The 15,436-nt window shown below is 36.8% G+C and overlaps 1 protein-coding gene across 1 annotated transcript in view; it reads left to right on the forward strand.

Annotated features, from left to right (window-relative positions):
- The window catches only part of CLNK (cytokine dependent hematopoietic cell linker), a 53,332-nt gene extending 39,971 nt beyond the window's left edge, over nucleotides 1-13,361 (forward strand). The window contains exons 13-19 of the mRNA XM_027457387.3: nucleotides 171-189; nucleotides 1,272-1,347; nucleotides 2,557-2,597; nucleotides 6,549-6,688; nucleotides 7,051-7,128; nucleotides 10,382-10,537; nucleotides 13,220-13,361. Coding sequence (XP_027313188.2) covers nucleotides 171-189; nucleotides 1,272-1,347; nucleotides 2,557-2,597; nucleotides 6,549-6,688; nucleotides 7,051-7,128; nucleotides 10,382-10,537; nucleotides 13,220-13,351 — 642 coding nt within the window. The 3' untranslated portion in view covers nucleotides 13,352-13,361. The remainder of the gene's footprint in view (nucleotides 1-170; nucleotides 190-1,271; nucleotides 1,348-2,556; nucleotides 2,598-6,548; nucleotides 6,689-7,050; nucleotides 7,129-10,381; nucleotides 10,538-13,219) is intronic.
- Nucleotides 13,362-15,436: the final 2,075 nt, after the last annotated feature.

Genomic DNA, 15,436 nt, shown 5'->3' on the forward strand with positions numbered 1-15,436 from the left:
GTGGACTGAGATGAAAATTCAGCCTGAGGTTTTGATAAAGTGATCAGGTATTTATAACTGAATGTCTATAAATTGTTTTAAAATGAAAAAAATAGTTGCGTTTGTTGTGCTAAGTTCAAGTTGGTAATCAAAACAAAAATATTCACTATCTATGTTATCATTTTATATAGGCATCTGGAAGAGAAAAAGGTTAGTATTTAACAATATGGTATTAACTTGTTGTCTTTCTTTCATATTCCAAGAACAACATATCCTATCATTAAAACTCCAGATGTGTTAAAACTCAGTACAGGAACCTAACATCTCTCCTACTGTACAGGATTATGCAGTCTGGCTCTGAATTAAAACTAGTAATAGACATCCCTCAGGTATACATCTGCTGAGAATGGAGAGATTTAGAGTGACTTCAACGATTCTGGAAAATGCAGTGGAAAAAAGGATTTAATTTGCATTAGCTACACCTATTTGGGGAAGCCGGGCATCACATTTGTTCTATGCAAACCAAAGTCTTAAGGGGAAAAAGAGTGAAAAAGGAAAGTTAAAAGTCTTAAAAAATATTTAAACAAAAATCTTTAAAGAGTTAAAAATCTATCTTTTTAAGCTTTACATTTTTAAAACTACAAATAGCAGCTTTTGTTTTGTTTTGTTTTGTTTTCAAAAAGCATTTTAAAAATATGTCAATTCTTTAGATGTGCATAAAATGTTTTAAAACCACCTTAAGCTATTCTGTCTGTATGAAGGTCCATGAAACAAAAGAATACTTGAAAATACCTTGAAGATAGATACAGGCTAATTGTTATGCTATTTACACCTCTATGTCAATGAATTCATAATTTCCTCTGGCAGTTCTTTTTGTGGATTAAGGCATGGTTTCCTGATTTCCAGCTAGAAGTAGTATTAACTGCATCAATACATGTGTTTTCTACCTGTCCTGCCCTAGAAGAAGGATTTTGAAATCTCTGTAAGCTTCTAGTACAGCATTCTCCACCATTTACCATTATGTTAATCCATATTATGTTGATCCATATTTAGCATGAGCAAAACCTGTAATGTTCAGCATCAGCATGTAACATTCCATACTACAGTAATGTTTCCCACTGTAATCATTAATTGACTGATTTAAATCAGACTGATTGTAGCCTATTAGCTTTCTCTGTTGAACTGCTTCCCCTTGTACACAAATGTGGTTATTTTTGTTAGTGGTAGTTGCTAGATACTGACAAAGTTGCACATGAGAGGATATAGTAAGTTCTTATTCTTTTTATTAATAGTTACAGATTTGATGAAGAAACTTGAATTGACTTTACAATCACAACAGAACAAAATAAAGCATCTTCCTGAATCCAGGTAGGAATATAAGAATTTTATGAGCTTGTACTGGATGTTTCAAGAACTAAACATTCTGCACGTAGCAAATTACACTTCACTATGTAATAAAAGCAAGAAGATATCACTTTCTGATGCCATGTAGTGATATATAATGTTTTGCCCTGAAGCACAGGTCTTTGGGAATTGCTTTTAAGCTATTACAAATACTCATTCAATTTTTATATTTAATAGCATACTGCTGTATTAGATTTTCCCTCAATTTCCCTGAAGTGGTGTTAAATATACTATACAAAGTAGCTCTGTCATCTCCAGCCTCAGCATTTTCCCTACCCTCTGTATTCTATTTTTATATGTGAAGATATGCTTGGCCTTCTTAAGGCTGATTATGATTCCATAGAAATCTGCCACAGTTTCTACTACTTTTCTAACCTTTCAAATCTTTCTTTTCTAAATAAGTTTTTGAATGCAATTCTACCACATCTCTCCTAAAGCATTCAACAAAATATAAAAGTATAGGATAAAGTATAGGAACTGTGACAAAAATTTAACATCTTTCCTACAGCCGACTGATAAGACAGAATCTCTCATCTAGCCTTCTTGATGATGACAGCATTTCTCCAAGATAAAATTACTACCTGTAATACCTAAAATTATTACCAGTATTTGTGACCCCTAGTATTTTGATTCTTGTGCTGTGGTACCAGTGGCTCTGTTATGGGAAGTTATCTGTCCAGTGCATTCCCCAGTTCTGACTAATACTACTACAAAATTTGGGGCACTCAGCAGTGGGCTAAAAAATGATGAGTGTCAGGGAACAACTGCTTGCTGCATCTTCCTTATGGAAGGACTGGAAATAGCAGGTGAAATTAGCATGGGGTTGGCTCAGAACAGACACAGGGAAATTGTGCTTCACTATAGAATCAAAGAATCATAGAATCATTAACACATGGGGTTAAAGCATGAAACTCTTGCAAAGGCTCGTGGGGAGTAAAAACGTATGTAATTTCAAAAAGTGGCTGGAGAAATTAATGGAAGAGAAATCTGTCAAGAACTGGTAAATACAAAATTATCACCTGAAACTCAGGAGGGCCCATGGCTGCAATTTGTAAGATGAAGGTATGTTTTGGGGTAGCACAGCTATGCATTGTTCTGTAATTTTACTGTTACTTAAACATGTGCCGCTAACAGAAATATTTTTCTGACGTTACTTTCATTGCTTTCTCCTAGCTTCCAATATATACAGAGCTCCAAGGATGTTTGCAGCTCAGGTAAGAAGAGAAGAGCTTTGAAAACTAAACACTAGTCACAGTTACAGGTGCCAAACTGACGCAGTAGGCACCAGATATGTGTTTCTATGTGTGTGCATCTGCACTGGGTATTTTCAGTGCGTTGAGTCAGTGCAAAGGGATTGTTAAAGGAAGCAAGAAGGGAAAAAAAAATAGTAAAACAATGGCACAGTCAATAGCAATGTAGAACCAACTGGAGTTACTTGCTTGGCTGTACCCTGCCCATGGTTCAAGAAAGCTCAGAAATGCCTAACCTAACCCAAGAGTATTAAGCCACTATAAAACCCCACACCCAGAAAAGGAAGGAGATTTGGATGAGCTGCTGAGGTACAATAGGGGTAAGATGAAAAGGCAAATTGCTGGGCATGCAAAGAGGCAGAGAAGGAGAAAGTGTGCTGTGAGCAGAACAGGCTGCTTTCCCCAGCAGAGCTGCCATCAGCTGACATGGATGGAAGCTGCAGATGTTCAGGATGTTATTTATATAGCAGCTACCATGGTTTTAATGACTTTCTGTAAGTAAATACATTGATCTTTTCTTTGTGGAAACTAGTTTAGGTTTATCACAGATTCCTAGAGGGAAGGACTTGTAGATGGCATTATCAGACAGGTCTGTTAATATATTATGGCTGGAAATAGGAAATTCACTGGGCTGTGTGGTGTTTCCTGAGGGAAGGGACTGGGAGCCAAAAGTAACAGTCGCGGGTTGCCCTGCTCAGCCCCAGCCCATGGTGTGGCTTGTCCAGTAACCATGGCAACATCACTCCCGTCATTGTCCCTGTGTTTTTTTGAGACTCATAGAATTGAATGAAGCACATGGGAGTGGTTTCACCACATTCATGGTCACACTCTCTAATCTGGAAGATGATACTTCCACAAACACAGTTAAAAGCTGTGTTAGCTTTTTGCTGTTATGTCATATTGTATTTGGTGTCTGTCAACCTCTCTACCTTATCTCTTCTAAAAAAAAATATATATATATGGCTTTATTTGTATTTACCCTTTTAGCCCAAAAGTTCTATTTGACTTATCCCTACCTGTCAATAAACTTACCATTGCTTTAAAAAGCAATTACATAAATCCAAAAGAGAAAGGATTAAAATAAAATAAAATAAAATAAAATAAAATAAAATAAAATAAAATAAAATAAAATAAAAATGGCATCTGTTTACAGACATTTGAAAAGCAAAATCCCTTTGTTTTCCAAACTTCATGGTAAAAATTGTGTAAGGAAAACATTTATCAGTGTGTTGTGTAAATATGATTTTTGCACGTATATATATACACTAAAGAGAAAATATTATAGAAAGGAAACTCTCTGATATATTGGTGTTTCATAAAAAGATTGATTGAAAAAGAAGTATGTCCAAACCTTATGTGGAGTACATATAAATAATATGACCTTGGTCTTTTGAATTCTGTGGGTCTCTGGGTTTTTTGAATGTCATTAAAAGTGCACCAGCCAAGTTACCTCATATTTTATCTCAATTTTTTTTACAAGTAAGTCTTTGAGAGTGCATGCCTTGGGAGACACAGTAGCTCTGTGGCCTCAAGGAGTACAGGGCTCATCCATGCTGGTAACTTTCTACTGTCCTTGACTACACTTACTGTACTTTTGTATTCTCCCTTAACTGCCTCTGCAAATGCCCTTTCTACCAAAAATACAAACTTCTAAGCCATGCTGACAGCCCATGAGTTGCATAACCTGAATTCATGCTAAAAGCCAGGAACACCAGGAAGCACATAGAGGCCATATTATTTGTTCAAATTAAGAAGGATTCATCTTGACTTCAGCCTGTGTCAGGCCACACAAGCACACCTCCCACTGCTTCGTGCTGTAAGCTCCTTTACCTCTATTTTGGGCTGTTCTCAGGAGTCTCTCAGTCCTCATCTATGCACAATTCCTTGTTTTTCCTAGGTTCCCTGTACCAACCTCTGCTTCAGAAACTCCTGCCATTCCTACCACTGTTTCTGGTCCTTCATGTGCAGGCCCTCTGAGACAGCACAACCTCACTTTATGTCCTTGAATTCTTTGACCTTGTGAAACAACAGGGACAGAACAGAACAAAGAAGTGGCCTTCACCCCTGCTATCCTAAGTGTTCCTTTAAAGTCCGTGTTTGGATTAAAAAAATATTTTACAAAGAAAGTATTAACTTTACTGGATTTGTATGAATAACCTTGTATTTTTTACCATATGTAAATATATATTTCTCTCACTCTGAGAAATTTCTCTGTTTTTTATCATTTATTGTTTAAAACAAATTATTTTCTGTGTAAAAATCTAAACTGTTCTTTAATTTCTTGGCAAGCAGTGCAAGAGAATTTTCCACTTCTTGACATACGAGAAAGAAATTCTACAGAACAAACACACCAGTCACAAAGCAAACATAGTGCTAGCTGCAGGGTTTCTTTTTAAAAATAAAGTATCTGAGGACAGCCACCAAAAATGAAATGTGAACACAAATGACAGTTTCAGGATCTAATAAACTGAATGGTGGCATGTGGGTGTTTTAATGACTCAATCTGCAGGAAAAAAAAAAAAAAATTAGATGCCTGGTTACAGACCCTTTACACAATTGGCTCAGTAATTTCATTTCTGAAGGGATCGATTGCCTATTGAATATGAATGAATATAAATGAATATGGTTGTTTTCCTACTGACATCAGTGGACATTGTTTACTGGCTTAAACACAAATGCAATGTGCTGTAAACCAGAACATGACACATGGTACATACATGAAACAATGAAAACTATTATTCTTCTGTAAAAGGGTGTTTCTGAACTTCTTTAAAACTTTCATATGTTATGTATTGGCAGAATAAACTGATAAAACATGACCAACAAATAAAACATAATGAAATTCCATTTTGGCAAACATTACTGTCTCTTATGAGAGTAAAGGAAAAGATGGAAGCCATTGATAATCACATTTTTCTCATTTACTCTTACAATAGTTACTAACCCATTTCTACCAACAGCACTGCACAAAACAAGTAAAAATGCCTTCTGTTTTATGGCAGGACATCATATTTTTATTCTGCAGTTAACCATTTCTTTTTTTCATGGTGTGTACCTGCAAAATGCTTCCTAACCATACATCTTGAAGATTTTCTCAAGCTTTTTCCACTGCAGTCTCACCAGCCTGAGACTTCCCATGTCACCCTGCACTTCGTGGTCCTGCCCCATCCCGTGCACTCCCTCGTGCTCTGCCGATAATAGACAACATTAAATATAGACTGCAAATCACTTGGTTTAGGAGGATGCTTTTCAGCTGCCTGAGCTCCCTCAGTTGGCTCACGTAACCCCACCAGGAAAGGAGGGAGCAGGAGCGCACAGCCTGGGGGCTCTGCCTTCACCTTTTTCTTGATGCAAGAGCAAATTCACTTCTCCGTATCCAAAAAATGAAGCCTGGCCCTAAATTTATTCACTGCAGCAAGCTGCAGAGCAAACTGAAATTCATCGGCACAGCAGAGCCTTGAATCCTCTAAGGCTTGGTGGAAATAATGCCATCTGGCAATGGGATAAATGAGGAGCTTTAATATGCTTGGATACAATACAAATGCAAGGGGTTTGAAAGGTAAATGCAGAGCAGAATTACACTCGTAGAACATAAATGTCCCCATATTTTTTTTTTTAATATTTTATTATAATGTACATATAATATTTTGCTATGCTTACGGGTACTAGTGATGTCAGTTAAAAGGCATCAGAAAATTCATGTCTTAAATTTCTTGGGGCATGGATCTGAAATCACTGGTCCTGCATTAGCACGAGAGTAGTCATACCAGTTCTAAATTTTAAAGGTTACAAACACAAAACTGCAATTCCAAATTATAAATGCTATTCTCTCATGTAAAACAGATAGGGGAAAATGAAGCTAAAATTTAAGTTTAAAAAATATGACTGTTTTTCCTTCTGAATTTTCTTTTACAGGGCCCACATTAAATGTAGAGGATGTGTCAGTGAAGAGGTCACCATCTCCTGTACAGTGCACATCATATGAAAGCAAATCATTCACAAAACATTCACTTGTAAAACAGGAAATGAAATCTCTTACCCAGCCCATAGAAAAGGTAAAGAATGCTTTGCTTAATGAAGACAGGGTTGTGGTTTTTTAAATGGAATTATCACTCTACAGCATGATCACAACTAAGAAATACGGCCTACTAAATATATTTATCTAAGAAATTAAATAGTCTGAAACCTGTAGGCTTTCAGCACCCCTGAAAACAATCCAACATGATAAGAATTTAGATGTTTAATTTGGAACACATTTTCCAAAACAATTTCTAGATATAGATGCATTATTATCATTCTAACAAACTATGACAAATTTTCTTTAAAGGCAAATTTGATTTAATCGGTTTTCACTGGGATTTGTTTCAACCATCTGTGTTTAATTTCTATACACTGATTTTGATATCTTAAAATTAAGGACTTAAACAAATATGAATGGTACATTGGAGAATATGATCGCCATGAAGCAGAGGTGGCACTGTTACAGGAGAACACCGTAAGTACAATCTATCTTGAAATCTGTGGTGTAAAATCTTGGAGAAAATGTCTTTAAACTGTCCACAATGGCTTACAATTTTTCTGTGAACTAACCATACAATCCGTGACAATTTAGATTTGATACAAAATATAGAAAGAGTTAAAAATATTGTCAACTGATTTTATTGCATTTCTGATAAACAAACTTACATTAAAATTCTTAATTGCCACACTACCAAACATACATACACCACCAAGCAGTTTGCCATGTAACACATCAGACATTATCAACAGGATTAAGGACAGGAGTATGCATCAGTATTTGTTTATTTTTAATTAACTCTAGTCATTTGAGCATCCACCTATTTTGCTGTTTTGCAGTCATTATTATGGCTAAGTGCTTTGCAAAGCACAGCCTGGAGGGTGTGGGGTGAGCAGAAGGACGGATGGCCCCTGGGAGCAGGAGGCGCTGAGTAGAGTACGCTGGGCAGTGCCCAGCAGCCAGGGCAGTTGGCACTGGCTTGTGACCTACATGAAAGAAAGACGCCCTGCTCTCACTGTCTCACCCTGGGCAATGCGGGTGGATAAAAATAATTGTTGGGTTTAAAAAAGGTTTGTGGTATGGTCAACAAAAGGCATAAAATCCATTTATCTTGTAACTACTTCAGAGACTGAAAGCAAGCCTTCAGGGCTGTAAAGTCAAAGACGCATTCCAACCCATCAGCCAACCCACAGTACCCCAAACTGTGAAGGGCTGGATTTATTTACTTATTAGTATAATAGAATGCAGTGATTGCTAGTTTTGAGGGCAATTTTAGCACAAAACCTCTCAGTTGCAGTCTCCAGAAAGTTGCAGTCACCAAAGGAGTCAGGAGCAAGAGGACTGATGCGCTCCCATGGGTTAACAGCCAGCAGAGAGTTTTGAAGGGCTAGGGCCCCACACAAGTCCTAGTGGCTGCCTTGGTGTTCTGGCAGACCCACATCAGAACAATTATGAAGGGTTGCTGAGGACAGCCAGGCCAAAGAGCGCTAGCATCAAGTTATTCCAGAATTTAAAATTTTTCTGTGGTCATTTAACTTCTTCCACTGGGTTTCCAGTCTGATAGGGTTTTACAGTGTTTCTTTAGAATACTTCCATGCATAATAATTTTAAATACAGTATGGGATCCCAGGGCAAATGGGAGAGAGAAGGCAGTTTCTCAGTGAGCTCTTTCTAATTGCATTCAGAGTAATGGCTTGAGGCCTCCAATCAGATCTAAATTTGGCCCTGAACTGGCCACTCTGAAAAGAGTTTGGAAAGCAAAGCATACAGCTGCTCTGTGATTGTGTAGGGAAGTGTAAATGAGAAGCAGTTAGTAAAGGTGAGCCTTTGGTAACAGCTGAGTGTGGGGATTAGTTCTGATACCAGATCCTGGCTCACTGCTCAATGCTTTGCACCCAGGAGAGCTATCAGCAAGAACAACAATATAGGCATATTTTTTGGACTTCAATTTATTCATAGCATCTGCTGGGAAAAGCATAGTGATTTTAAGATATTCAAAAGTAAATTAGATTTTATAACCTCCTATCCTTAGCTACGTGTGAAAACCCCAAAAAGTACCCATTAAAGAATTAATGATTCTGTGCTTTAACATTCTTGTAGAAATACACTGTAGCAGCTTTCTTCAATAATAGCACAGTCTCATTGAAATGCATAAATGATTTTTTTCCCTCATTTTTGTATTTATCATATCTGATTTCTGGCCAGAAAATAATCTTGCACCCCACAACATGGGTTCTACTACTGATTGCATCAAGCACAGAATCAGATATACTAAGATAGTAGCATTAATGATTAATGTCATCTCTTGGTTTCTTCATTTGCTGCACATCCTTTAAAAAAAAGTTCAGGTCTCCTGGTGCAGTTGGCAATTCTGGTCAGAAATTCTTGTAGTTCCTACTACAGTGACAATAACTTGTTATTATTCACAGAGAATCTGAAAACTTGTGAGATGCTTAGATTTGTCAGAGGTTCTTAGCTTCTCTGATTTACATGTTTTCACTCTAGTCTCAAACTTTGTTACAGTTAAGAAAAAATAAAATAAAACCGTATATATGAGAACACACTCCATACAATCAAGAGTAATAATTTTGAAAAAGAGACATTTTGTTTTTCCTTCCTCTGCTCCTCTACTGCATAAATGAGGAGTATCAAGTTGGCACAAATCAGAATTAGGTAGAGTCATTTGAAGGAATTAATGTTGGAATTTTAGCTCTACCACAGGTAACTTTCTCCCTCTCAGGCCTTCCTACAAAAGAGTAAAACTAAACAGCCAGATCACAGAATTTGAAACATTTTCTAACAAACATTTAGGTTCATGAACTCTTTATGCATATGAAAATCTTTACTGTGTTGAATGAAATTGCTAAAATCAATCATGCAAACATTTAATTGCATACTGCAGTTTATGTATATGAACAGCCTACAGGCTAGTTCTGCATGGGTGTCAACTCTGAACACACATTAAGTGGACAAAGCCATTTTTCAGTATTATTTCTATATTCACTGTTAACACTTCATGGGTATCTTTTTTATTATTGCATATCCCTAGAAACAGAAACTGTAATTGAAACTGTTGTAGTAATTACATTAAAAAAAAAATGTAAACACCCAGGTTACCCCGATAGTGTAAATATTTATCATACCAGCTTAAGACTCAACTACAACTTAAAACAAAGAGGTCATAACAAGCATTAAAGAGACCATGTCCTTGTATCATAAATCATTATTCTATCCAAAGGAAATTAACCAAAATCATACACTGTTTTTCTAAAAAGGAAAAAAAAAATGACATCACCTATTCCTTCTTCCTTCTTCCTGTTACTTAATAACTTTTTTCTTTAAATTGATTTGACTTTTGATATCCCATTTTCATTTTAAGATTATTTAGTAGCATGGAGCTTCAATAAAGGTTTCAGCTTAACATTGTACAAGAAGCAGCATTGATCAAGCCATGCTTTTCACTATCATCAGTCAAAATGTATGCTAATTATATTTGACTCGTGGAAATTATTGATTTTAACACAGTTTCACTACATTTAAAGAAAATACTTTACTAAACTGTCTACCATCAAACTTCATTTAAAAATGTATTTTCTTGATACAGTATGACATTGTTAAAATTAACTAGTTTTGCAAGATTTAAAACTAAACACCAGCTCTAGGCAAATGTTATGATACGCTTTTACCAGGATTTACTGGTATAACTGCTATAATAATTTGTTCCGTACAGGATGAGACTTTCTTGGTTAGAGACTGTTCAAAGAAATCAAACACTGAACCATATGTTTTGGTTGTCTATTATGGAAGAAGAGTATACAACATTAAAGTACGTTTTCTAGAAGACAGCCAACAGTATGCACTGGGAACAGGGCTCAGAGGCAATGATGTAAGTAAAATGACCTGCCTATTGCTTTTGTGTTGCATTTCACAAGTTCATAACATGAAAGATTTATTATAAATTTCCCCACATAACAAATTTGTTGTATATTAGTTTAAATTATAACTGTGTTATAATTGTATTCTTTTATATACTGGTGTTTCAAGTATGTCTCAATGTTTCAAGTAACTTCAAGACAGTAATTTAAAACCTAATTTTACATACCATGCTCAAATACTGATTTAAATAATTGTATTTCTACCTATCCTGGATATGAATCACCTGCCAAGTAAAATGGAAAGTTCTCCTTTTCCAGGAGAATTTTTCCATCTTTATACCTACAATTTTAGCATATTTTTTAATTTGTTAAAATAAGCAGAAAATTTAAAATCTATACAATTCCACACGTCTGGCAGAACAGTCTGTTGTTGCTATTGCTACATAATCAAACAGATTCTCTAATTGTCTGTCCCTCATATAACAAAAGGTGAATCAATATCTTTACAAAGAGATGAGGAAGTAGGAAAAATATGGGACAAAGGATATTCAGAAGCCATGAAATAATGTGGGAGGGTTATTTTTTCCAAGCAAACGCCATTTACCTGGTAGTTTCCCATTCCGGTTAGTTTTCATTATTTAAGATCCACAGATAACTATAACACTTCTATTTTTCTTGTACACAGTTCTTTTGAAAAACAACTCAAATCTTTGCTCACATTTAAAGCTTATCATGACATAAAAATTAAATATTTTCTACTTTCTAATTAAATATTATCTACTTTGCTAATCTGGTACATACAAAATACATGGTTTTAGCAGAGTAGATTAAAATTATATTAGTAAAAATTACAAAAACTTTAAAAAAATAGCACATTTGCTTTGAATTTCGTAATTTTGGTCTTAAAAAAAAATACAATATCACCAAATCAGATTTCATCTGATCCTCTTGTTATATACTGGGAGTGGATCAGGTGGAATTGACAGTGATTACCATGAGATGCTATCATGTATACAGTATATCTGTGAATATAGTAAATGTGATAGAATAAGCCATGCATTTCTTTTAGAAACAGCACTAAAAGTACTAAATTAACAGTATACTTGCATTTCTGTGTACAGTTCTCGTGACTTAACAATGAATCCAAAGAATAGCTCAAGATGAAAAACAGTGGTGTGATCACACATGACACATGATCAGATCCATGACAGAAATGGATCACTTACCTCTAAAGTTAGAAGTTGGTTTGTCTCACCTGCAAATGCTTTGAGGTTACACACAGAGGGAAGAGTACTATTTAAATTGAAAGGCAATGACACGAGGTGATTACTAATGAAAATGGAAAGTAGAGAAGTAGAAATTTGCTACCCATCAGAATGGCAGAATCAAGGATGGATTCTCATGAGTAGGACAGGTGAGGGTACCTTTCATAGAATCATAGAATGATTTGCCATGGCCATGGGCATCTTCCACTAGACCAGGTTGCTCAAAGCCCCATCCAACTTGGCCTTGAACATCTCCAGGGATGGAGCAGCCACAGCTTCTCTGAGCAACCTGTTTCAGTGCCTCACCGCCCTCATAGGAAAGAATTTCTTCCTGGTATCTAATCTAAATCTCCCCTCTTTTAGTTTAAAACCATTACCACTGTCCTATCCCTACATTTCCTGACAAAGAGTCCCTCCCCAGCTTTCCTGTAAGCCTCCTTCAGGTACTGGAAGGCTGCTGTAAGATCTGTCTGCGGAGCCTTCTCTTCTCCAGGTTGAACAACCCCAACTCCCACTGCCTGTCTTCGTAGGAGAGGTGCTCCAGACCTTTGATTATCTTCATGGCCCTCCTCTGGACTTATTCTAATACATCCATGTCCTTGTGTAATTCTAATACATCCATGTCCCAGACCTGAATCCAGCATTCTAGCTGTGGTCTCACAAGAGCAGAGCAGAGGGAAAGAATCACCTCCCTCACCCTGCTGGCCATGCTTCTTTTGATGCAGCCCAGGAGATGGTTGGCTTTCTTGGCTGCCAGCACACATTGCCAGCTCATGTTGATCGTCTCAACATGGTTGAGAATGGTTCAGTTGCAACTTGATCAGTTCAGGAACCTCAAACCAAACATTTATCATTTTATGAATGGGCTTAAGGGACGTCATTGTTTCTCACAGCAGGGAACAAAATTAAAACTCTGCTGAAACCCTTACATTGATCTTGTACATTAAAGGGATTTTATAGTGACTTCATTGGCAAATCAAATGGGAAAATAAAAGGTACATGTAAAAAACAAACAAACAAAACAAAATGAAACAACAACAAAAAACAGAGAAAACAGCGGTATATCATGTACTACAAACTAAGAGTAATTTTGATAGGATAAAGTTAGTAATAACCTAAAGTTGTTTCATCTTTTCAAAATCTATCATTGCATCTGCTATCACAGACTTTTATGGGTGACACTGCACTCCTAGACATGCTCCCCTTTTGCTCCAAGCTGCTTTCTATCACACAAGATGGAGACACAAAGGAAATAAAAGGATTAAATCCCATTGCTTTTCCTTTTACGATAGCTTATGTCCAATCATAATTCTATGCAAAATATTGCCTACTTCTAATGCTGTCATTTGAAATTCTTTTAATGTTATAGACAAAAACATATAGCACTTGCAGTGTCAATCAGTAATTACAATTTTTCTTTTCCCCCAGAAATTTAATTCGGTGAAAGAAATCATTGACTTCTACAAATATGTTCCCATCACACTCATCGATGGAAAGGATAAGGCAGGAAGCCAGAGAGAACAATGCTACCTTTCATATCCATTCAAGTTACGCAAATGATATCTTCTGCCTCAACATCGCACATTTCTGTATACATGTAAATAGAATAATTATTTAAATATATCAAAAGCCAGATTAGCTTTTGAGTGATGAAGCATTCATACTATGAAGCATTCTAAACGCTCTCCTAAAAAACTTCTAACTTGGATTATAGATTACTGTATTTTTGATTTGTTGCTATTTGTTTTTATCCAATAGGTAAGTGAGACTCACATTGTATTAATTCACAGAAAAGCGTTTAAAGATTGACTCCTGATACTTCAACAACGGTTGAGCAATTTGCTTATCTTGCATTATACCTGCTAACAAAAGATGAAAACCAGCCTTGCTTACCTACATGTCACTGAAGCTCAGTTAGTAGCAAAGCCTAATAAAACACAATGTAGTCATATTAAATGTATTTTTTGCTTTTAAAAATACACACCAAATGCTATTATCTGAGTATTCACTGATTAACACTTTCATTCAGCGTGCGTACGTATTTGCAGAACAAAAAGCCCTACTCAGCAGCCACTGAAGTCAATGGGTATCAGCTGATGCTCCCAGGTGTTGGAGCAGATTCTAAGGCTACCTTTAGCAATGAAAACTCTTACTCGTTAACTAACAAATATTCTTCACCTTAAGTAGAATCATAGAATCATTTAGGTTGGAAAAGACTCTGAGATCATCAAGTCCAACCATTAACCTAGCACTGCCAAGTCTACCACTAAACCACATCCCTAAGCACCACATCTACACATCCACCCCCAGCCTGTACTGACATGGGAGATCTCGCCGACACAGATGCAGGAACTTGCACGTGCCCTTGCTGAACTTCATGAGGTTCACATGGCCCCAGTTCTCACATCTGTCAGGGTCCCTCCTGATAAAGTCCCTTCCCAGCACGGATATCAAGTGCACCACTTGCCTTCGTGTCATCAAAAAAGTTAGTGTCACCCATAAACATTACGGTCGTTCAGATTCTCTTAGGCATTACGTTTCTAGGCAGGGCGCCTCTGGTCTTGGGTTTTAGACTCTCCCTCAGATTAACTATTGCTCTTGGGAGAAATGTGCCTGGATCTTCTTTTGCAATCATACTTCTTCCCATCACACCTTCCTGCTTTACACAGCATAATATTTGAGTTGGGAATGAACGTGCTGAGCTATTGATACACATCCCTCTGTCTGAACATGTCTTTGTGCTTTGGCTGTCCAGACTGACAGCACAGCAGGCACAACTACATATTTGGTAGGATTTCCACAGGACACCCCACTCTGCTCACCAGAGGTGCCCCTAACGCTACCTGAGGTAGGGTCAGAGCGGCAGGAGCAAAGCACTGCCTGTGGAGCACAAGAGCATGAGAAGGGGGGGCTGAGAACACAGCTGGTGGTGTGCCACTCCCTCAGCCTCCCCAGCTTGAGGCCAGGGTGGAGGGACAAAGCAATCACTGAAGTAACAGATATTTGTATTCCATATTTGAACTTTCAAACATATGTTAGGACCATTATGCAAGCAGTCCCTTTGAATTCTCACTATGCTCAAGTGCACAGATTAAATCATCAGTAGGAGCAGCAGAATTGTTTCAGAGACACCTAAAACTGTTCCAGCATTTATCAAATGGATGAGCTTTTTTTTTTTTTTTCCAGAAAAAAAATATATTTTATTCATATCTGATTTTGGGGAAGCTTAACTAATTTTCCCTACAAATATGGAAGGAAAGTTTAGAGCTGTTCTGTAAAGCATTAATAATCTTCTTTTCTCAGCATGCTGAGAAGTTTAATGAAGTAAGGCACCAAGAAAACAACCTCAGGTACTTGATCCTTACAGAACAGGACCAAGAAGAATAAAAGCATTAAAGCCCAGAATCACAGAATTTCTAGGTTGGAAGAGACCTCAAGAATATGACATTCCATCCCAACTTATGACGTACTGTGTAGTCACACAGACTAGCTCTACAAGAATTTAACAATTGGTTGTTGACTTCCTTGCAATCTTTTTATTTCTCCATGCTGCATCAGAATGCAAAGGAACATTCATTACAATTATTTCTCTCAAACCACTGAGAGTATTAAATATGAAGGAAATTATTTTCACATGACATTATC

Source organism: Anas platyrhynchos, chromosome 4 (assembly GCF_047663525.1).
Source record: "Anas platyrhynchos isolate ZD024472 breed Pekin duck chromosome 4, IASCAAS_PekinDuck_T2T, whole genome shotgun sequence".
NCBI classification, from domain to species: Eukaryota; Metazoa; Chordata; class Aves; order Anseriformes; family Anatidae; genus Anas; species Anas platyrhynchos.